The sequence below is a fragment of the Periophthalmus magnuspinnatus genome, chromosome 16 (genome assembly GCF_009829125.3).
Source record: "Periophthalmus magnuspinnatus isolate fPerMag1 chromosome 16, fPerMag1.2.pri, whole genome shotgun sequence".
NCBI lineage: Eukaryota > Metazoa > Chordata > Actinopteri > Gobiiformes > Gobiidae > Periophthalmus > Periophthalmus magnuspinnatus.
Window position 1 is genome coordinate 15286301 of NC_047141.1, and position 25090 is coordinate 15311390.

Consider the following 25090-nt stretch of genomic DNA (forward strand, 5'->3'; position numbering starts at 1 on the left):
AATTACCATATCATAGATATTTAGCATTATTAGCATGTGTTTTTAATCTATCTTTATATGATTATGTGCATTTAAATATAACACGTGAAAACTGGGTGCCAATACCAAATCCAAACAGACAAAATCTGCTATTTTTAAACCTTGCTAATGGTATTTTTATTTGTCTGATCGTATCCTTATCTAACAAACTCCAAAAACTGTGTCATCTCCAAAATAAATGTTACTATACTGCTACTAGAAATAGAAATAGGACATTAGTCATCTTAATGTGTGCCTATGTGAAACCATTCAGTGAATAAATAAATAAACAGTTCAATCCAATGTGTGGATGCAACTTATTGAGAGATTTCTCTACATAGCTGTCTATTAAACCGCTGTCACAATATTATACTTTTCTGTCAGGTAATTAAATTATGTTCTCAATTATATTGTCACTGGTATCAGGGGCTTATAGAAATGAATTACAAAACATTCCAAATAAATAGAAATAAGACTATATTATAAATCCTCAGTTAAACTTTTCTAGTGAAAGGTTGGTCACCTGCATGTCTCCATGAAAATGCAATTAGTTTTCCTAAAATGTTACTTAGTATGGCATTAGTAAACTTCTCTATCACAATGGAGACAAGCAAGTGATGCCACTAAGCCAAGTTAGAGGTCAGATCTGTCTTTTTCCCACTGTGTTTGTTTGAGTTTTTCCTTGTCGAGAAGGACGGTCTAAGTACAGGGGATGTTTTGGGACAGTTATCCATTTGCTTGTTTTCTGTTGATTGATTTACTTGTGATTTTCTAACTTTTTTAATCAATTATCATGTTCAACCCTGTTGTGATTTCGGGGTTTACAAAAATAAACTGAATTGAATAGAGTTGACCCTGTTGACATTAAGAATGCATGTTTTTCAAAGTATTTCTTTTTAAACCCTAAAGACACCTTTAATCGAATATTGAATTGAAGCAGATGGCAGATCGCCAACAGAAAAGTTACAGTGCACCTTTAACTTCTGACAATACATTAAAAAAAAAATGTTTCAAATAACCATAATTTCCTTAGCACCTTGGGTTCTCAGACAATCCAGAGATACTGTGCTTCTGTATGTTCCTGCATTTCATTATATTATGACATCTATTTTATCAAAAAAAATCCTCAAAAAACAAACAAGCCCTCCCAAAAACCGGCAATCCTTTTCATGACATCCAAGCATCGCCACAGTACCATTGTTTCTCTATATGCACCACTATGGATCCATTTGCCCCGCCCTCTTATCTCACCCACACACCTGCATGCACTGTAGAGGACCATACCAGCGTCTGAGAGGAGTTCAAAGGTCATTACTTACCCCACATTTGCTGAGTGCGATGTACCACCACCTCTCCCTCACCGAGCGAAAACTGCGCCCTCCTACGCAACTCAGCACCTCCTCGTTCCCATCTCCCTCCACCTAAAAAAAAATCAACAAAATAAATGAACCAAAAACGGCTTGTACCTCAGAGCCACAATGAATTATCGCAGATGAGTGGGAGCTTGAGACATCCACATAAAAACATATTTCACGCCCCAAAATAGACGGAGATGTGCGATCCAATACACAACACGACAGCAGTGGCAAATCGCACTTCCTTAATGTGCCAAACAAACAAGTCCCCATTAAAAAGACACAAAGGGGTCTCCAAAAAAGGTGTTTGTCATGATGAGATGAATCCAGGATATGCATCATCAACAGAGAAATGTTAGGAAAACACATTACAGACCATTAGCTCTAACTTGTTTTTTTCCTGTTTTACATATTTCTTTTAGCATAGCAAAGATAAAATATGAGCGGTGTTGTGATAATTTGCTAGAGAAAAACACAGGGAGGTCAGGGTGGTTGTGGAGAAGCGGTGAAGTACGGAGGAGGTTGGCAGCGTGTTAAATGCTACAGATGCTAAATACAAACAGAGAGCTCTCACCATGCAGCCCGACCACGTGTAGCGCGTGGTCAGGTTGATGACTTGGTTGTTCTCCGGGCGCAGCACCGCTTCCTTCTGGTAGCAGTTCTGAAGGAGAGGTCAAATGTATGCATTAGGAAAACAAGCAAAGCATTTAACACAAGATACCAGAAGGCTGTGCAATGACTCAAATTTCAACCTCTGCAATTTTCAGTAGTTGGTGACATCACGCAGGACTGCCCCAATTACAACCAGGTGGTTCTGATTACACCTGGCTGTGTGGTTACCTGTTGTACCAGTCACACTGTTCCTTATACCACCAGACCACGCCCCTCCTCCCATCTCACTCTTTTCCTTATTCATCCAGATACTGCCCAGTTTAGCAGCTCTATTTGAAATGTGGCTGTGGGTGGAGTTTAGGTGTTTAGTCCCACTTGAAAGTCATTTTTCATATGATAAAATACAATCTAAAGTTGCAATTGATCAATACAAGGGGAAAAGAGTTGTTTTGTATGTTTTATGTAATATTGCACAACCCCATACTCTAGTCAAATGACATTTTAAACACCTATTAAAAAAAAAAAAAAAAAAAAAAAAGTCACAACTCTTTTTCTTTCAGCAAAACATATTCTCATGAAATTACCCAAATCAACCAAACTGGGTAATCACATTTTTACTTTTTACCTATTGTACCTTTAAAATTGTTTTTTGGTGCAATTATGCTGTGAAAATTGTTTTTCATAGATCAATAAATCCTTTTCAGTTTGGCTGTTTGCTTTCAACTTTTCTCTGCTCTTATCATAAGGTGAGTTTTTTAAAAGCCTTTTTTTTTTTTTTTTTTTTAATCCACTTTCCCTTGAGTAGGCATGGTTGGTGGGAAAATACTTAACCTATTTCATCACCACCCGCTTCTGTGTGCTATTTTATGTGAACAGTTTGTGTGCATGGGATGGCTCCTTATTGACAGAAGATGTTCTGTTCAGTGCATGAGCAGAACAATCATATATGAATCTAATTTGCGGATTGGATTTGGTGATATTCATAAAAAATAAAAATAAAAAGTATTTCCTTATATTGACCAATCTAGGTTTTCAATTCAATTATATTTATTAAAACAAAATAAAAATGGCTTTAAGTATTGAGTTTATGAAAATAATCAACACAAGCTTTTAATCAGTATAATTTTTCTGCCTCCAACTCTGCTCCAAATCACATGCTAACAGAGCATTGGCTATGAAACTCACAATTAAAAGACTCGGGCTGATCAATGACAATCAGACATGACTGAATCTCTAGCTTGGTTAAAATGTGTTTAACTACACAGCTCTATTTGATGACTAGCTCCACCTGTCACACTCTCTTCTTCAATCTTCTCTAAGTAAGTACACAATACTAGTTGTTACATTTAGCTGTTTGTGTTAAGTTGTTCAAGATGTTCACAGCCAGGTAAATTGGTTAGAGTAGTGCACAAGAATAAGAACTGCTAAATCATGTAGATGAGAGAGGACCTTAGGGAAATGAGACTGCAATATAGAAAATGTAGCCTAAAAGATATTTTTTTCAGACCAAAGTGTACACCTGACAACAAACTGTGACAAGGAGACTTTTACTCTCACACCCCTGGGATACTGCCCTGAAGACTGCAAACGCTATCGTCCTGCCTCTACGTCTATCTCTATCAGCGACAAAACCTAAGTAAATCAGTAAAAGTAAAAGTAAATCAGCTGACCATCACTCTGAAAAAAGACTGAGAGTGAGCAGTTGAAATTGCCAGGAATGCCAAAAAGAATTAATAAAAAAAAAAAAAGGTACTTTGGTCTGAAAAAAAATGGAATAAATTATCAAAAGACCAAATGGATTGTACTAACAATTGTCCAATGATGAGTAGGCTTAAGAGGTTGGGTTTTAGAGCACCTGCTTTCATTGTCCTTACAGTTAACATTGTTATCTTAAGTAGCTGACAAATTTAGTCCACCCTGAGACAATGGAAAACAAATAGTATTATAAATAAATTCTCAGTAGATGATTAATAGAAAACCCTACAGGCCAGAAGGGTCCCAAAACTAAATCTCAATGCCAAAGACTGCACACATATTCATTTTATTATTATCAACAAAGCAAGTTTATTCTCTTCACACTTTTATTTTGGATAGTAATTAGAATATTTTTCATTAACACTTGTTGCCTCTGGCAGTGAGCTCTGTGCTGGAGCTGCTTGCATTGTAAGTAGTATCTGCGGCGCTGTTATTTTTGCAAAGACCAAAAAGGCAAAGGTGTGATTAATCCAGAGGTAATTGAAGCTGGGACCGCATCAGATGGTGATTTATTACTAATTTTGTGAGTCAAACTAAAAGTGATGGTATTATCTCCGCCAGGATGGAGTTTTACTGGTGTAGTCAATGAGGATTAGTGAAAGAAGATAAATGGAATATTGCTGAGAGCTTTGAGCTGTGTCTAAAAATCCTATTGTGTTAAATTTGTGGGAGTTAAAATATGCTAGAAAATTAATAAAACTATGCACATTAGATTTGCAATGTACTGAACTCACATAACCTTATGGAAACCTGACTGTCAGCAGTACAATATAACTTTAATAGCATCATATGCATTTTCTACATTTAGTGTAGAGCTGGTACAAAAGACACTGGTGTAACCACTGAAAGATGGATGGATTAGTTATTATATAAATAGTAATAAAATGGTAAAACAGTAATATGGAGGCTTTTTATGCTCCACAAAGCTAAAACAAAATTCCTAAAAAATTGTCTACTATAGAAACTAATGGTTATGGGGTCAAACTTTAATTTTACAATAAAAATCTGTCTTCTTTTTCCACTGCTTATTTTTGTTCTTGGAGTGAACAAACTTGTGACGAGTAGAGGTGTTAATTTTAAGTCAAATTAGATGGCATTAGAATATGATATCATGAGCAAAATGTCAACAAGAAAGTACTATAAAAGCAGTAGTTAAATATATATAGACATTTGAAAATAAATTGGAGCTGTGCAATTAACACAAATTTCATTCAGATCAAGATGCAGCCATCTCTCATCATCAATGATGGTTGGGGATTTTTAATCAAGAGGTCCACAGACAATCCAAAGCAAGTGGTTTCAAGCAGAGTTCAGACTTTGGAAGAAATCTGACCATTCAAAAATTGTAATTAGCAATTTTTAAAAGGCTCTGTACCCAATTATTTCCATGTAATTGAGCAAAATTTGTCTTGCAGCTTTCGAGGTCAAACTGCATCTATTTATAAAGTGTTTTATTATCCAATAATCAGGAAGTACACATTAGCATGCTAGTTGTTGTTACTGTACCATCACGGCAAAACTCTGCTCTGGTCTCTGAGAGGTAAGAAAAGCAGTCATAAACTCATTGCGATTAATTAGGATGCTTTGAATACATAAAATAAGTGAAGAATAACTCTGAACCACTACAAACTGTTTAAAATTAATGAGTTCTGTTTTTGTTTTTTTTTTGTTTTTATGACAGTAAAAAAATCCTAACTGATTCATCTGAGGGGAGAAAAATGTCATATCGCCCAGCCCTAAAATAAATAACGCTTGTAAACATTTCATAATTTCATAAAAAAACAAAAACTTTTCTAACAGATGTGCAAAAGCTCGACGTATGAGTAGATCATGTTTAGACAGTAGCCTATAATACAGTAATCCACATTCTTAGACAGCTGGAAAAAAAAAAAAAAGTTTACTATGTTAGAATACTACAGGATAGACTTTGTAAGTGATAATATTAAATTAATATCTGAGAGAGAGAGAGAGAGAGGGGGAGGGAGACAGCTACTTCCACTCTCACACACATTAATCAGCCTGTTATTAAATCCACGCTGCATGAAGAATATGGATATTACAGATGGCCCAGTCGCTTTGTTAGCCCAGCGTAATACAGCTGTAAAGACAATGGAGTGTATATCATTTCAATATAACAATCCATCACATTCAAATGCACATTCTATATTTTGTCATTTCCAGTGAGCCTCCTGAACTCAAGGCTGAATTTTCCTCAAACATTGATTGTTCTAAGCTTGATCGCTGCGTTTGCAATCAATACTACATTACTAGCTGCGTGCGAAAAGTATATGTATTTTAAAAACAGGAAAAATGGGTGTTTGAATCCACAGAAGTAAACACAAGTCTAGGGTCCTGCCACATCAATGTCCTGAATTAGTTAATGCGTGAGCGTGTTGAGTTTAATTAGGTCTTGTCGGTGATGGAGAGAGGTGCAAAGTGGTTTTCTCACCTTTTCTGGCCTCTTGTACACGGCGGGCCATTGAGAGGTGTCGTCGAAATACAGCAGTATGTTTTGACAGCATCGGGACTGTGGGGAGGAGAAGGAAAGAGAGAGAGAATAAGATTAAGGGAGAGACGGGGAGGCCGGGGATGTGCGTAGATCACAGAGGAGAGAGATGGCTTGATTTATGGCGGTTTAGGGGGGAAAATGGTTGGTAGAGTCTGCGGGCTACAAGCACCACAACTGAGCGGAGGAACACAGTAGACAGCACTGGGAATAGAGTGACAGGAACAGGGGAGGGAATGGGGAGGAGAGGAAAATGAGAGCAAAAAAGACTGAATGTGGCATTGAGAGGATCGCCACATGGCTGCACACTGGATCCAAACTGTCTGATTATTATTATATGATAAAGGGTAATATCATTTACATGTTATTGTCATATTTTGTTTGTGTATTTGATTCACAACTCACAATTGGACACTCAATAGCATTTGAATCATACAGCATTTACAGGTGCTCTGTGTAACTTTTCTGGTGTTTGGTTTGCAGTATGGCGTTAAAGTCGTCTATCTTTCATTTATTTCATTACGTGTTTTGCATCCTCACTGTGAACTGGGTCACCTCTCCATTGATCTGACCTGTAACTTGTCCTTTTGGCACCGTCTACTTGTCTCCATGGTTTAACAAGTTTAATGCCATTCTGTGGAACATTCCAAACAAAGGAATAACAAATCCATGGAGACAAGCCAGTTACATAGTACACCGCTGATATTATTCCCTCTCCATGCCAATAAACAAATGCAAAATCACCGTACAAAATGTGTTGTGTAAAAACAAGTGTCCATTCTGAGTTTTGTGTCAAACTGTGATAAAGCCTGTTGCAGCTTCCCTCTTCCTCTTAAGATCTTTTAATACCAGATGCCCTTCCATCCTGCAGCAACCAGCCACAATGTGCGACTTAAAATCTCACAATGAAATGTATTTATGAGATATTGTGACTCATATTGTGTAGGCTGATCAACAGAAGTGAGGTATTAAAAATTTAAAAAATAAAATCTTCAGTACAGTGTGTGGAATAATCCTACCTTTGGATATCGGAACCGGAAATCCAAGCGTCCAAAGTCAGTGAGAAAGCAGAATCGAGTGAGGAACACCCAGTCCTGGAAAGAACAAAAAGAAAAATATGATATAAATATTATGGCAATCCTTCAGCTGTCTTCCCAAACTGTGGGCTGGGATTTGAGTCATAAAGGATTGTATTTAGGTCAACAACAAATTTCCGCCAAAATAATCGTAGCATTAGTGAGTGCAGGGATACTGTTGAGAAGGACCATAATTTAGAGATGATCGTAGCAATTATGATTATTACAAAGACACTAGCTTGTTGTGACCTCCTGTGGCTGGTTTATCAAATGTAGAACAAATGTATGAAAAGTGTGAAAATAATTATCTTTAACTATCATATGTATTCAAGTTTTAATAGAAAAACAGAAATAAACCACAGTGTTCCATTTCTACAGAATATTATGAAATACACAGAAAGTCATTATGATCTTGGGCCTACTGGCACTAAACCCTGACAATATGGCAACATTTTAAGGGGCGCTATAAACTTTTCTCGGGCCTGCCACCTGCTTCTCCAAGGAGACATTATTGCGTTGGCTTGGAATGTTCCACAGAATGACAAAAACGTATCTGTCTTGCATCTACTTCTTGACAATAACTAACATTTGGTAAAAAGCATTACTGTGAGCACGGTAACTTCATGGAGATATACAGGTTTAATGGCACACTGTTGAACATTTTAGGTGAAGTAATAACGTCTCAATGGAAATAAGCAGAAAATGTACCAGAGCTATTTGAGAAAAAAACATCTTTTAAGAGTTTAAGGTGGAACCCAGGAAGATTGCAAATTCAGTCACTCAGTCTGTGCAGATATAAAAGCTGGCATTAACGCTGCTATAAAGTAAAATGTGTAGCTGGTTGTAAGAAAAGGGCAAGGTTTGGGGTAAAGAATGAGGTGAAAGAGTTGGAAATGGCTGCTATAGAGGTTCTGGCTGTGGCTATGCAGGGTAAACACTGAGCCTGTGGGTGAAGAAAGGTAAAGTGAAAGTCTCTGTTCTTAATATTATTCTGTACAAGCCTGGAAGTAGATGATAGTGCTGATGGGGTACTTCAGTCTGCTTATGTAAGACACTGCAGTGGTGCCATAGGTGGTCTGTACACAGGTCTGTACACTCTCAGACATATGTACCATTCTGCTGAGCTCACAACATCACTGTGTAACCTCTCGATGCACAAATCTTCTGTGTTGTCTTCTGGCGATTGAACCCCAGAAGAGGGACAGGAAACAGTTACAAAGCCAAAAACAACATATTTAGTGAAAGCCAAAAGCAGTTATTATTAAAAATGACAAACAGCTGAGATTCACTGCAAACTGTAAAATGGAAGTGGCTGTGACAGTGTGTGCTGTGATCAAAAGTAATCAGCACAAGGATTCAGACTCCACACTAGCATTTGACAAGTTACTGGAGACAGGATCTTGTTATAGAAGGAATGAAAATATCTAATAATGAACAAAATGCAAAAGGAACCGTCAAGTTGAGCAGATGCACACATGAGGTGCTGCTGTCTCTTTGCATCTTTAAGCCTTAAAGAATTCTGCTAGTGCTACACTGGTTCTGTGTATATCCTATACAGACGATTTCTCAGTCTGGTCACCACTTCCTCTGCTGCGTCTCAGGCAAAACTCACACAGAGCTGTACAATCAGGTTTGTTTATTGCAGCCATGCATGAGAAATGGAGGAGCTCATTGGTCATCTATCACAAGAATGAAAAGTTAAGAAAACTCCCGCACACTGTCTTACTCTTGGTTCTCTTACAACGTTTCAGTCCCTCTGACCTTCCTCAGGTATGGAGACAGCTCCTTTCACTCCACTTATATATGTTAAGGGACTGCCCCCTTATGAGTAATCAACCAATCACAACAGTGAAAAAAATATACATTCACAATTAGAGCCCAATGTAACCTCAAAATTGTGCATAATTCACTTTACACCAGTCTTTTGTGAGTTCAAATGTATTGTAAATGCATTGACTAGAAAAATATAAAGAGTATTATTACACTAAAAAGGTAACAATTGTATACCATAACTCTGACATTTTTTTTATTTTTTTTTTAGCAAAATGAGTACTCCAAAATGAGAACTCCAAGAGTACACATAAACCTCCCTCATAGCTCAGAGGGAGGGCAAACATCCTTTTGGCATCATAATGTTACATTAAACAATAATACGTCAATTAAGCCTTTTGGGCTAAGAGTTTGTAAAGAAAAAATTCAATAGATTTTGCATCTTTTTAATGCATGGTTGTGGTCGCCTTCCCTCGGCAGAGCAGCCACCTGTTCGATCCCACAGAAACGAAGTGAAGACACATCATGTTTAAGCTGATTAAAATAAACAGTTACAGGACAGTCAGGGTCTTGGCGTCTTATTGCGCTTTTGAGCTCACTTATGCGGGTTTTGAATTTCTGTGTAGTCTTTCCAACATATGCAAGACCCCATGGGCAGCACAACAGGTAAACTACATGGGTTGACGCGCATGTAATTACACTCTTAATGGGGAATTACTTTCCGGTAGAAGGATGGCAGAAATGGGAAGTCTTGGTGGTGTTATGGCACTGAGCACAACTGCAGCAGCTATAACTACCATTAAGAACAGGGTAAATGAGAGTTTATGAGATTGGTGTATTTCTGCCGTAGAAAAAGTCTGAATGTACCAAGGCGTCTCTCAGGTTTCTGCCTCTTCTGTAAGCGAATGTAGAAGGATCTTTGAATATTTGGGTAAATTCTGGATCAGTCTTTAAAATGTGCCACTGTTTCAAAATAACTGATTTAAACTTGTGAGTCTGGGGTGAATACACAGTGTTAAAAACTGCTGAAAAACGTCATTTTTAGAGCCCTTTTCCTTTAAGAGCACGTCCCTTGGTTTGGATAACGCTGCTTTATAAGCCTCCTCTCTCCATGGTAGAGAATAGTGTCTCTCCATGAATTTTGCTTTCATCTTTGTTGACTTTTCTATAAAGTCGTCTGTGTTCTGGCACACCCGTCTGAGGCCAAAGAACTGGCTTTTAGGAAGACCTCTTTTTAAGCATGTGGGGTGTGCACTCGTGGCCAGCTGGAGAGTTTTCTTGTCAGTAGGCTTTTGATACAGTGTTGTACTTAAGAGACCACCCCCAATTTCAATCCACATGTTGGGAAAATTAATTTTCTTTTTACTGTCTTCGCTTATGAATTTTAGATTACTTTTAAATTGATTACTCAAATTCACAAAGTCTGTAACTTGCTCATGATTGTTTTGAAAAACACAAAATATATCATCAATATATCTTAAGTATATCAGAATATTCTTGTGATAAAGGTTGTGTTCAGGCATAATTGGGTGCGCTTATAGTTCCCATGCTTGTACCTGACACTTGTTGGTAAATTGTCTTATTGATACTGAAGTAATTATATTCCATGACAAAAGTTGCAAAATTTTAGGAAGAATTCTGTCGGGGGCTTCTCGGACCGTTCACGTGTTTGTAGATAGAAGTTCATTGCATCCAGTCCCTCCTCACGTGGGATATTAGTGTAAAGAGAGAAGGTGTCTAGCGTGAATAAATATAAGTCTTCAGGGAGATCAGTAACTGCCGATATGTTCTTTTACATAGCAGTCCACATATTCCGATAGAGGAGCCAATAACGAGCAAATTTATGCTACAATAGGATGGCCTCGGTGGCTTATCAATATGTTTAAAAATCTTTGAAGAGAGAGATGTTCTTGGGTAAGCTCTTTTTTTGGAAATGTTCTTTACCATGTCCTGTGTAACTGTGCCTCCACGGGCACTGTCTTTATATTTGCGGAGCGTTTTCCCCGGCTGCATTTCTTTTTCCTCTGTGGTGTCACCTGGCTAAAAAAGAGGTTGCAGACGACTTCTGGGATGAGTATGTAGAGTCACTCTCCTGTGTAGAATTCTCGGTGTCTGCGTTGGGTCTGCGCCAGTCTTGCCACATTTTACGTGTCACCGCTGTAGAGGTGGAATCTGTGCGTATTGGTCCATCGTCTCTTTGTTCCAAATGGTGCTGGTTTCCCTCCTCCCATTTGTGCACCTGGTTTCTTTGATAATTCTCTGTGTCCCTTTTATACTTTCATATTTAAATGCTTGAGGAGTTTCTTGGTATCTTTTTATGTTTTCTGTCATTAAAAGTTCTATGTCCTTAAACATGTCTCCAAACTTTTTTTTCATCCCCTCCTCATGTTGCTGGATTTCTTCTTTTATTTCTTGGGCTTCTAACTTTCTCTATTACTAGAAGCATCAAATCCAGAGAACATTTATTGAGGATTTCGCTTCAGTGTTTTACGAAAGTTTCGCTGGACTTCCCTATTGTCTGGGGTATTTGGATATGTAAACCACTAGGGATCTTCTTGCTTTTCCAGTACTGACTTAGAGTGGAGCCATGCATTAGTAGATGGGTTTCTTTTTAGTCAGTGTCTCCAATTTTATCTTTTCATCCTCTGTGTTCAATGCAATGCTCATGTCCGTGCTCTTGAGTAGAATTCTCTGAGCATCCTCCGCTGTGAATTCAAAAGTATTGGCGTGGTTCTGGGTCAAGGTGTTTATTTCTCCGAAGGAACTCATTGTCTTTTTTGTGAAGAGTGCTCAAGGTGCAAGAGTGAAAAAAAAATGAAAAAAATCGGGTGTGTCGGAGGAGAAGCACTTGAGTGGAAGGTTAAGAAAACTCTTGCACACTATCTCACTCTTGGTTCACTTTTATTAACACAACGTTTCGGTCCCACTGACCTTCCTCAGATCACAAGAACAAAATCAAAACCCTCTCACTTCAAATTAACAGTGTTTAATTGCCCCTGAGGCAGTCCCGTCTACTTTGTGTTCAAATGTAGGAACCAGACTATACAGTACATCAGATAATCGTCCCTATTTGGGAGGGTACAATCACAATCACTTATTTGTAGCACATGTCTCTCAATGGCAGATGGCATCTCCTCTCACATATCCTTGCAACATTCAGATCCAATTAAATAACTTCTTTTACATCAGAATATAGTCTTTCACACTGTTACTTATTCCTCTGCCTTATATATATATATATATATATATATATATATATATATATATATATATATATATATATATATATATATTTTTTTTTTTTTTTTTTTTTTTTTTTTTTTTTTTTACTTGTAAGCTGCCATGATTGTTTTGACAGGAAATGGACCATTCAGTTCTCTGATTAGAGAATCCATTCCTCTGGGAAATAAGTTCATGTGTGGTCTTTGCTGGCCAGGCAAGCTCTCAACAAGGTACTCAGTTTCCTCCATTGCAGAACGTGACATGAATTTGTGGGTAGACCAAGTAATACAGTATAGTTTTGAGTCAAGCACACTGTACTGCTACACCTTAAAGAACCCTTTCTATTATTGCTTTAACTGTATTTTCATTTCAGCACCATCTTGCTGTTTTGTGAGGTTACTATTAATAGTCGCAGCATGTCCCTGTAAAGTAATTAATTATACAATCCTAATCAGCTTATTAAAAAACAAAGGAAGCTGCTACTCATGGCACACTGAGTGAAAACGAGCCCCAAAAGTGCTAAAACAATGAGAATGAGCATGGTCTGAAAATAGAAAACAGGGCGTGAGACCAGGGGGATTATTTAAAGCTTTGTACAGAATACTTTGTCACAGAACGCAGCGACACAAGTACTTTCGTTTTAAGCATTCACTGCCGCCACTGTCGTTGTGTAGCTGTATGTATAATGTACTGCAGTGTCAGCGTGGCCCCGGCTCACCCTGGAATCTGTTGCGCGCTTCTCCTTTTCCCTTATTAAACCCGACCTTAAGGCATGGTTTGCTCTGTACACTCGATCGCCAACCAACCAACAGACTTCTGCATGCACCATTATACAGTAATTACGGCAGCCCTCCTCCCTTCTACATAAACAAGCTGGGTAATTTCTTCAGCCAGGGAAATAAAGTGCTAGCAGAGCAGTGTAGCATGGCCGCGGCTGGTACCTCCATATATCAGCGCAAACAAAAGAAGGGTGATATTTCAAGACTCTAGTTCCCTCCCCATTTCATAGCCCGGGGCGGTTATAACTCAGGGTAAACTCAAAAAGTCACACCAGAGGCCAACTTTGAGCACCGTCTGTCGTCCCAGGTGACGCTGATGGAGTTGCCATGGTAACGGGGTGTACAGAAGTGAACTGCTGACCTGCGACTCAGCCCTGGGAGAGAAAGAGAGATGCGTGCAATGTGCAGCCATCGATTAAATCATAAAATCTATTGTTTATGGTCTACCAACATCAAACAAGCTTAGTAAAGTCTGTCCATTTAGGATGTCAAGCTTGTTCAATTTAGTCTGGAATTACAATTGAATTTCTGACTTAGAAACTATCAAACTAATAACCTTTCAGGCCTATATTTAAAAGATTGTAGAGTTGATGTAGAGTGGTAGACTGATTGGCATTTCCTCCTCAAGATATTGCACTTTTACAATTGTGGACTTCCAGTTTCCCATGTTGTCTAAAACATCTATGCATGTGGTTGACGTGTTGACATGACTTCAGAAGTTGAGTTGAAATAATCTGAGGTGGTTCTGAGACTAAGAAACAAGTTACATCATTTGAAAGTTAAAATTTTCAAAATGCCTCCCAGAACAAAAAAAAAAAAAAATACACTCATATTCCCAATGAAATATATTAAATTTAAAAGTATACTATGAAGGTTTTCGCCGGCCTGTCCAATGAAAATGTTTTACACAAAATGTGTGTCAGTATGGGATAAGCTCTATCTTTAATTTATCCAATTATATGCAAAAACTGCTTAGGTTTTATGTAACATTCCAAAGCAACATGATGGAGAAAAGAAGGTTTTGGGCACCTAAAAGTAGTAGAGATAGGAGTGTGTTGGGATGCTTCTGCCTCTGGAGTAGCATGCTGCATTGAATTTACATAAAAAGTTAGGATGACCTGCATGATAATGCCACAAATTAATTATCTTCGGAAAAAATAGATTATCACAGGAACCTGCGTCATTAGATCCCCCCTTTTACATGGGTCACAGGAAAATGTCCAAAACTGTCCTTCAGCTTTGAAAAAATAAAAAAAATACGACAATAGTGGTGCAATAAAGCAATTTGTAAACAGGGAACTCTGAATAGACAAGACAAAACATCACCAATACAATACCTCAAGGCCCCTGACGTCAAGGCTCCTGACCTCAAGGCCCCTGACCCCTGATGGGTGGGCTGGTAGGATGTTGTAATTTAAGCCTCAACAAATGGGATCTGTCAAAGCTATACAGGATGTTAAAGTCATTGGGGTGCTCATGCGCACATGCACACACACACACATACACACACACGCATACACACACAGTCAATCACATTTAGGGCGAAATGTCTTTTCTTCCCATTGTCATGGCAACCGTGATGCAGCCATAGAGACATGAAAAAAGGGCAGATGCTTATCCACCGGAAACATTAACGCCGCTCTGCTCATGTGGTCTGTTCAGATACCAGGTCGGTAATACAGCCCTCCAGCTACAATGGCTTTAGTGCACTTCATTAGAAGACAGTAAGTTAGGGCACTTAGGCAAGAATACTCCTGTAAGTCACTCCACACTCGGCAGGCTAAGGTTTAAGTAACACTCAATCTACAAGGGTTTAATTGTGACAGATGTTAGAACCTAGTGAGGATAGTTGCCATTACAATAAGTAGGACTGTGCAATTAATCAAATTTTAATCAAGATTCAGTTATTTGTTATTGTCAGTGACCATCGAGGGGTCTACAGCCTATGTTCTGCCAGAGACCAGTCTTTACAGGAACAAATTGGACTTTTTTTTGTTAAAGGTGCACTATGCAAACTTGTGAGGGTCCACCTGATTGTCTCCATGGAAATGATATTACTTTTCCTGGAATTTTCATAGTATGGCATTTAATGTATCTGTTTCCATAAAGACTTTTGAAGATTTGCCGCCAGGTCAAGTTACAAGTTAGATCTTGGAGAGGCGACCTTGCTCACAGTGAGGATGCATGTTTTTCAGAGGAATTTTTTTATTAAAAAATAAACAAAAAACGCCTGTATTGAATAAATGGACGTCTAATGCCATGTGGAATATTCCAGGCCAAACAATAACATCTCCATGGAGACAAGTAGGTGGCAGAACCTACCTCAGAAAACGTCTGTGTCATCCACCAGTCATCCAGGTACGATCCATAGTAAAAGAAAAAGTCAAATCTGTCAACTCAACCAAGCCGCTTCTTCAGTTCTGGTCAGACTGGTGGACACAGTAACACAGAAAAGTTACATAGTGCACCTTTAAACGCCTATGATTAAAAGTTCCTCTTGTTTATGTTCAGGAAATGAATATTGAAATAACACAGAGTAAAACGGAATGGAAAATTGATGAATAATATTGTTATTAATTACTCAGCCCTAAGCGCCAACCATTTTAATTTCACAAAAATATGAATTGTTTATAGTGTGACTGACAAACATAAACAAAAGCTAACCACATTTGATGCAGTCTGAGGCACAATAAGACAATGTGGCGATACATAACATCTATTTTATACCTTGCAAATCACATTCTCGTCCACTAGCAGTTTACAGGCAGAGCAGTGGCTTGTGTGTAATAGAGTAGGTGATGTGCCATGTCGAAAGTTACCATCAGTCACAGATGCAGAATGAATGAGGAGGTCTTCCTTCAGTGCCCCAGCAATATGAAAAATCAAGCAATACATCAAAAATCCACACATTACAGAACTGAAAAAATTCTAATATTTTTTAAAGACGTTTTCTATTACAAATGCTCAGTGATGGTGATAGGCCTGTCACAATAACAAATTTGAAATTCGATATATTGCTGAAGTAAATATAGAGGATAAACGATAATATTGAAACCAATTTATGCCACAATATTTGACATAATAACAAGAGTAAATTCAAACCACAAAAAAATATTCTAAATCTACAGCATTATAAAAAAAAAAATATGAGCTGCAATAAATAAACAGAAGAATGATAGTCATAGAAGTTATTAATTCAACCTTTTATGGCTTAAATCTTATATAGTCAAAAAAATAACCACAAATTTCCCACTAGTGCAAAGAAACTGGACACATGATAAATACTGACCCAAAAAAATATTGTTCCAACTTTCATATATTGAATGATAAGGTGATATAGTAATTATCATGACAGGCCTATATGGCGGCCGTGGCATTTTTACTTGCTGAGATTTCACAGAACTTTTTTTCTTCTTGTTTTGTTCAAATGTTTTAAGTATCACAGAGACCAGCCAAATGTTTTAGAGACCGGCTTACCCTGACCTGTTCTGAATTTTAGATATAGCAGCAAACAAAATAAAACATTCCAGTTTCAAGATGGCAGTAAATTGACAGCTTTATTTGTTGTCTATCAAAAAATATTCCTGATGTCTCCTTCTAACAATTGAACCCAGCTTGGTCATTAAGAGCCATGTCCTTGCCTAAGCAAACAATATAAATCTATCTGAAATACCAACAGTTTGTACACATGCTCTTGGAATATGAAAAGCATGTATTCTGTCATCTGTATCCGTATGGTACATTATCTTATTACTTCCCAGTCAAAATTTGTGTTGTCATGATACTAATAATTCAAACATGATTTAGATATTAGGGAACATGTTTTGATAGCTATTTCCATGAATATAATTTACAAAACACAATAATAAATATTTCTTTAAATATGCAGTATGTAACTTTCTGTAGGTGAAATGTAACCTGGATGATTCCATAGAAATAGAAATTGAAACCAACATTCTCCATGGGGATACGTCTTATATTATATTGTCAAATAGTATAGCCAAAGGAACAACATTTCCATGGAGACAAGCAGGAGGAGGTCCTGCTTCAGGCCAAATAAGAGTCTGGTTTGTGAAGTCCGCTCAGAGTAAAGACACATGTTTTGCTATGTTTTTCAAACCAATAAAAACAAATATTTTTTTTCAATCTAAATTGAAAAACATGTTTTTATTTTAACCTGTTTTTTGGGTAAAAATTGACATGCTGTGGTTTTAATGTTACCATGGAACTATTCAGGAAAGTCCTTTTGAGTGCTTTTTCCCAATACTGGTACTTGTTCAAGTAAGTATTTACCGTAGTTTAAAAGCAGATTCAGTCATACAATTCTGACAAGTCCTCCACTTCAGTTATAAGAAGTAGTATTTTGTCTATAGTGCACTGCCCTATTTTCTAGATCATCTTTGGAGTGACATTTCCATTTCAAGTCCTCCACAAAACAACTTTACTATCTGCAAACCATCACTTCTGCTAAATCAGCCAGTACACGTTTTTCACAATCCCCAAAATCAACTGAAGTGAAAAATAAGTCTTTCTTTCTTGCAGACAGGATTTCCACAACATTTTGAACCTGACAGAGAGGATTTGCTTTCATGAGCCACGGGGGCATTAGAGAGGTCACAAACTGGCTTCAGAAGATAAGAGCGGGCTCACAGTTTCTTCCACATCTGTCCCAAAGATGTTTGAAGGGCTGAGCGACGCATATCAGTCCTGAACAGACATGAAAAATAAATAAAATATAGAAATTCTCAATCATCTTTTTGTCATGGTCACAAAAAGCCTGCTTCCAGCTCCAAAGGCGTGTGTCCAATGTAAAATGAGATGCATATGCTCCAGTCTAAAGGCTGAGTGGGGAAATTGAGCGTGAAAGTCATTGTTAATAATGGTGAAAATGCCAGTTGGTAGAAGAAAGGGATTTTATGGTTTTGGCTAATGCAGACAATATTATTTTGTATCAGAGGATTGGCTCCATGAATGTTAGAATGGAAATAGTACATTTAAAGTGGATCTACTAGTGGTAGTTTTATGTAGGTGATCAAAATTGGTCTTGCTCTAGCATAAACATATTGTAAAAGAGTCCAAATGAGACTGCTCTGAGCTATCTGCGTCTACTTATAAAGAGGTTTATTGCCATGGAATCAGGAAGTGCACTGTTAGCTTGCTAGTAGTTGTTAGCACTGACATAACTGCAAAACTCCACTCTGGTCTCTGAAAGTTATCAAAAGAGCTTATAACGCTTCATGGTGAATAATTAGGATGCTAGAAATGTGGTAGGAAAGTGAGGAATAAGTTTGGACTGCTGCAAACATAAAAAATTTAGTTCTGTTTTTCAAGGTTTTAAGACAGTAAAAATCAGGTACAACCCCTTTAAAAGTAGTGATTAGGCAGAATTTTTAACTTTTTACTATGATGGGGCATTGAAGAGGCACACTGAACTGTAAATTAAGAAAATATGAAAACTTCCATAATGTGGGGTCAGTGGAAGGAGATGTTCATTGAATAATCTGGTGATTGGTGGTTCAGTCCCTGCATTTCACACTGCCATTGTGTATTTGGGCAAGACAGCTCATCATAGGCATCATACGAGGGCTGTGTACATGCAACCAGAATTTACACGACTGGCTCTGTCAAAGATATTTCAAATGAATCTATACCTCAAAGCATAAACCTAAATGTAAAGTGCTTTTATTTGCTGGTCACATATACAGCAACGGTAATCTTTTATACAATATGAAAAAAGTTCCTTAAGTATTTCACTGTGGCTTGGTCATAGTCTCAGTAACTGTGAATGATCATTAAGTTGTGTCTTCTCACTAATCGTAACAGTAAAATGTGATATTGTGACATCCTCGAACAGCATGACAACACAGAATAGCTACAGCTGCAAACTTTGCAACAAACATGTTTTCAAGTTTTGATTATCTTGCTGCGTCCTAATAACTTGGCTCATTGATCTTGCACTGCTGGTATCTGTATGGCTCTGTTATTTTCTATATAGCTTATTAAAACTTTAACAACCACATATGGCATTTCAATGGGAGTGTGTCGCTATTATACACAGGGTCAATTCAGGATCCTTTACAAAGAGCTAGTTCTCTTCAGTCCATAGCTCCAGTAAATGTTTGTCTGCTTACAGCCCCTTAAGCCTCAATCACACTTTTAAAAAACTCACGTTGCGGGAATTAAACACATTTTTGTACCTGAAATATATTTGGCTATAAAAAAATCAGAGGATTCATATTTCTTCAAACTTTGTTTTTTAATTTGTTCAATCAAGGTCTCACCTTATTGATTTATATTTTAGAATGCGTATTTTCATATTTTTAAACCCTAAATGTCTGACTTTCTGTCATATCATTTTATAGCATTTCATACTCCAAAAATCACAATATGAAATATCTTCCATATGCTTAATACAAACTGTATTTTTTTAATGTTCCATTTTAAGAGCCTGATGTATGTAAAAGTTCAGCCATAATTTTGTAAGCATTAATCTTTTGGCAGTGGTCAATTTCATACAAAAGTCACATTGTGGGAGTTAAGCACATTTTGTACACCTGAAATATATTTGGCTGTAAAAAAAAAAAGAGGATTCGTATCTCTTTAAAAAAAATTATTATTATTATTGGTTCAATCAAGATCTCACCTTATGATTCATATTTTTAAATTTATTATTGTGAAATATTTTTAAACCTTTTATTGCCAATATTATGTCATAAAGTCACTGTATTTCATAGTATCACATATCAAAAAAGTGAACTATTTTTTGGCTGGTTATTTCAGCCTGGTGTATGTGAGAGATTAGCAGTGACAGTTATTAATATGCACTGATAGTTTTTTGGCAGAGTCAAAAATACACATTGTGGGAACTATGTACAAAATTGTGCCCACTGGAAACCATTCAAATCACTTCAACCTGCTGTAATAAGACATTCTAAAACATGCTCTGAAGTACTATTTTACTAGTTACTAGTTTACATAATTCCTTGGATATTTAGGGAAATGCAAACAAAAGGCTACTTTCCCCACTGAAGCTCATATAAAATCATGATGTAAACATCATATATGTAACTGTGGGGGACTTGTCATGTATATTTTTACACCAACATGTGCCCCCAGCCCCACCGACCACCACCAATCAGTTGCACATCATATTTAAACTAGTAAACGTGGGTCAAGTGTCTTGCCTAAGGACAATATGTACTACAGCCACTGTTGCTCCCACTGTGGAACCTCCAGTCCCACCTTCAGTCCCAGTGTATTTCTGATCATACATTTTATACTGATGTTTCCCCTGCATATGTACCTAGATCTTACAATTACCACATCAAAAACTAGTGTTTAAAAACACTTCCTAGACACGAATTTCAGAGCGACTCACCTATCCATCCATCCATCCATCCATTTTCTTCAGCTTATCCGGGGCCCGGTCGCGGGGGCAGCAGTCTAAGCAGGGACTCCAAGACTTCCCTCACCCCAGACACATCCTCCAGCTCCTCCGGTGGGACCCCAAGGCGTTCCCAGGCCAGCCGAGAGACATAGTCCCTCCAGCGTGTCCTGGGTCTTCCCCGGGGTGTCCTCCCGGTGGGACATGCCCAGAACACCTCCCTAGGGAGGCGTCCAGGAGGCATCCTGAGCAGATGCCCGAGCCACCACAGCTGGCTCCTCTCGACGTGTAGGAGCAGCGGCTCTACTCCAAGCTCTTCCTGTGTGACTGAGTTCCTCACCCTATCCCTAAGGGTGTGCCCAGCCACCCTGCGGAGGAAACCCATTTCGGCAGCTTGTATCAACGATCTTGTCCTTTCGGCCATTACCCAGAGCTCATGACCATAGGTGAGGGTAGGAACGTAGATTGACCGGTAAAGCGACTCACCTACCCAAACAAAACTGTAAGGTTTTAGACATAAAAAAATAGTGTGATATTTTCCATATATTATAGTGTATGAATGAGCAGGTTTAGGACTTGCATAGCTGATTCTGTATCTCTGCTGTTCTTACAAATATATGGTATTAAGTCAAATACTGTCACTGACTCCTGTAGCTCCACAAACAATCACACACACACCTGATGTCATGGAGCCCTGATGGGAGGGGCTAGTGCTAATGTCCTCCCAATGCAAAATTAGATGCATTTCAATCACTTACCATATAAGGTAAAAATTACTTTATCATTTAAAAATTATGCCAGCACAATAATTTGAAGTCAGAGGGTTCAGGAAATACATAGAAATGAGGTATTGTATGCTTTACACTTTGTACAATGGTAAGTAATAAAAAAAATGTGATTATTATGGATGTCAATGGATCATTTTTGTGCAGGAGCTCCCACAAAGGCAGTATTTTCACTAGCATAAATTAGAAAAGGCTAAAATTTAAAGATTGATGGGAAAATGTTAAAACACTCCAAGACGTTATGCAAGAAACAAAAGTCAAAAATCAAGTGTGATAGAGGGTTAATCAACAGAATCTTCCTGACGTGGTGTCCGCTAACTTCCCCTTCTCTGTCTCTCCATTTGCTCAGTCTTTTGCACTTCAAGGCTTTTTATTTCACTAAAGCATTCTGTCTTTTTCTTCCCCAGATCCTTGTAGTTTCTCGCTAAGCTTCATTAACAATTAATTACCAATCAGCTATAGTCGAGTCACCCCCGGACCGCTGGGCCTCTCAATGATTCATTAGTCACTGTTACACAATGCACCCAGACGCGTAAACACGTTGCAATACACAAAGTAATTTCAGTTTGGTTAGAATACAGAGAAATGGACATGGCTCCGGAGATTGCAATTGAAACTAGCACAAAAACAGAAGTAAAATTATACGTAAACCAGGTCTAAGCCATCACTAAAGCAGATTTGGATTAGATTAGACTACAAGGTGTACTAAGAACTTTAATGTACAGTTATATTTGCAGTCTGAATAAGGCAGAAAATGAAATAATAATGTCACCCACAAACAGTGCAATACGTTATCAGTCCAAGATGTGGAGACACTGCTCTGCTTGTCTTTTTAAAATATAAATGTTTACTGTTTGTATTGTCATTGTCCTTGTCTGTTTTAAAAATGGACCATGAGCCCGGAATAAAGATGAATTGAGTTTTATTGAATTGAACTAATATAAAAATCACATGACAGATCATTGTTTAAAGGATTATGTCACTTTTTGGTGGAGGGTCTGCAACCTATTTGTCTCTATGGAGAATCACAAATGTTATTACTTTGCCTGGAATGTTCCACAATATGGCATTAAACTTCTCTATCTCCCGGAGACAAGGTGACGGGTCAGACAAGTAGAGGTGACCCTGCTCAAAAAGCATGGTTTAGCATGTAAGAATTCACAGTTCATTGTGATTGGTTAAAGCTGCTTGTCACTCACCCAAAACCCAATGGAAACTGACCAATGAGTGAAGTGGGTGGGAAAATTGTGTGAACATTGAGCTGAATTAAACGTCAAAGCACTGAATCATAAAATGTCACCAAAATGGCATATCACAACATGGATTAGATCACAATTGCATTTTTCTACACCTTTTTGCAAATCATTCATTTTGTCCATTATCGCAGCACTGTACAATTCATGATATCTCTTCTTCACTGTTGGCTCACTAAATAGACGATACAAAGAGAGTATGGGGGCTTAAAGGCATTCCTCCACATAGTCAGGCGTCTACGTTCACACACAGCCAGTATCTCCTTTCAATGGGCTCATAAAAAAGACATGCAGCTGAACGGATTCAGGATACTCTACACTGCATAGAGCCCATGACTTTAGAGTAACTTTGAAAGCTTGTTTGGAAAAAGCTGTTAAAAATTTACCAGCACTCACAGCCAGAGAAGAGGAAAAATAATTAAAACATGAAGAATCCAGAAATCTTCCGTTTTCAGGACCTCTATCAATCTATCACAGCTTAACCTGGATTGCTGATTTCACAGGGAACAACCCAATTTGCGGTCTTCAGGTGTTGAATTTTATATGAGAACACGTCCAAGGGCATCTGTTCATTATAATTAATTCTACAAAATAAAAATGAGAGATTTTGGTTGCAATCCATGATTTTTTATTACCCCTGCAAACATTTCGTCTGACACAAAATACGTTTCACTATTCATCACCCGCTCCTTTCTCAAACAAGCTGCAAAGATTAGGACGCTGTACCCCAGATGGGTGTTGGAGTTGGAGTGGTTGTATCGCACTTCACATGTGCTCCCAGTGAGGTTGGATCAACAAGTACTAGACAAGGATTTGACATCATTTATGATAAAAAAGGTTAAATCCAGTTCACAATTTTTGACCTCCAATTTTTGACTTATTTTATTAATTTCTTTTTTGTTGCTTTTTTGAACTACTGTTTCTCAAGAGGTGGAATAAAATCTCACAAGATCATTTTCCACATATGGGCACAATCTTGGGTTAGTCTCATTAGTTCTCGTGGCATGAGATCTTGACCCATCCCTTTGTAGAATGATCTTGATCCAAATCAGAACTAGTAGATCACAGGGTAATGCTAAAGAAACTATTATTACAAATTACATCTTAAAAAACCTGTTGTGTGCTTATTATGACTGTGGTACCAAAACTGGTATCAAGTTATGGTATATGGTAAGTTATGGTTTGAAATGTTAGTATTGTGACCATACTAAACACAAGTAGTATAAAGTTTTATGGACTTTTTTTTAATTTTTTGATATCACACTGACGAATAAACAATTTACGTAATTTAACTTTTTTTTTTTTTTTTTAAGTCATTATTATAGGATCGACATTTATTGAAACTACCATTTGATGCATGTCAGAATAAGAAAGCGTTAAAAGCGTTGGTTGCCATAGTGATTAACAAGTTAAAACGAAACATATCTTTTGAATGGGAAAAAAGTCAACAAAATGTTCTATAAAAAGAAGCTGAAACCCACATATACCCCAGTGCTACTACTTCAACTAATACTACTGGATAAGAAAGAAGAAATTGTAGCCGATACCTGTAATAATATTTTGTTGATTTGATTCAGTACTTCTCTGTTTATTAAAGCTCCATGCACAAACACAGACATTTTCCCCACCCACTGTTCCTATTGGTCATGAAACACAGCCTGGACAAATTCTGCCACAATAGCTCAACTTTTGGACTTTGTAAATATTTAACATCAACAAGGGTGGCATCATTGACTATTTCCTTCTCACTTTCCTCGATGTCTTGTAGTTCCCATTTGATCCTCTGCCTTTTCCTGACCTTAAACCAACTCCACACAGGCACATTTTTCAGTGCGTGCCATGGGCCTCTTGAGCCAATTGTGTACCACCTCGATCACACAGTTAGCAACTCTACTTTGCCTTTGCCTCGGGATACCCTTGATTACATCAATGTATCGGACACAACCACCATTTTAACCACTCATCCTTGCTGGGGTGGATAATTAGGGTACATTTGTCGAGTTACAGGTCTTGTATACATAGAACACAGCCTGTTTTTGTGTGTGAGAGGGAGAGAGAGGACAGAGAGGTAACCTTGGACTAGACGGATGTGTTTAACTGTACTTGCACCATCAATATGTCACCTCTGCTGCAGCCTTGTGTCATTCAGCCCCCTTTGTTTTGCACAGTAAGCCAGATTATTCACTACTGGAGCACAGAGAAAATTGACAAGATTGAATAAAAGATAAGTGTTTTCTCCATACAGAGATTTGGTTGGAATAAATTTCACCAATTAGGTTTTTTTGCCAACACATTATGCAGCTGTAAAAAGACCACTGTAATTTATTCCCATTTATTCCTGTTTATTCCTGTCTATGGGATATTAACTGCTAACACATAACATATTTAGACCACCGTGTTACCTTTGATTGTTTTGAAAACATATTAACATGTTTCACTTTCATTTTAGACACTCGCAACACAATCAGCGTGCATCCCGCTAATGAAACTACAGGACATCACATCAGGTTTGTCAAGTTGTTGTGTACAGTTTTTGTATTATGCTTTTGTATATTTATGGAGAATCATCATGTGG

At 37.7% G+C, this 25090-nt stretch overlaps 1 protein-coding gene across 1 annotated transcript in view; it reads right to left on the minus strand.

Annotated features, from left to right (window-relative positions):
• The window catches only part of tmem145 (transmembrane protein 145), a 59229-nt gene that overhangs the window by 31793 nt on the left and 2346 nt on the right, over positions 1–25090 (minus strand). The window contains exons 2-5 of the mRNA XM_033980518.2: positions 7266–7340; positions 6190–6267; positions 1948–2034; positions 1338–1439 (exon numbers count right to left, since the gene is read on the minus strand). Of these exons, the coding sequence (XP_033836409.1) occupies positions 1338–1439; positions 1948–2034; positions 6190–6267; positions 7266–7340 (342 nt within the window). The remainder of the gene's footprint in view (positions 1–1337; positions 1440–1947; positions 2035–6189; positions 6268–7265; positions 7341–25090) is intronic.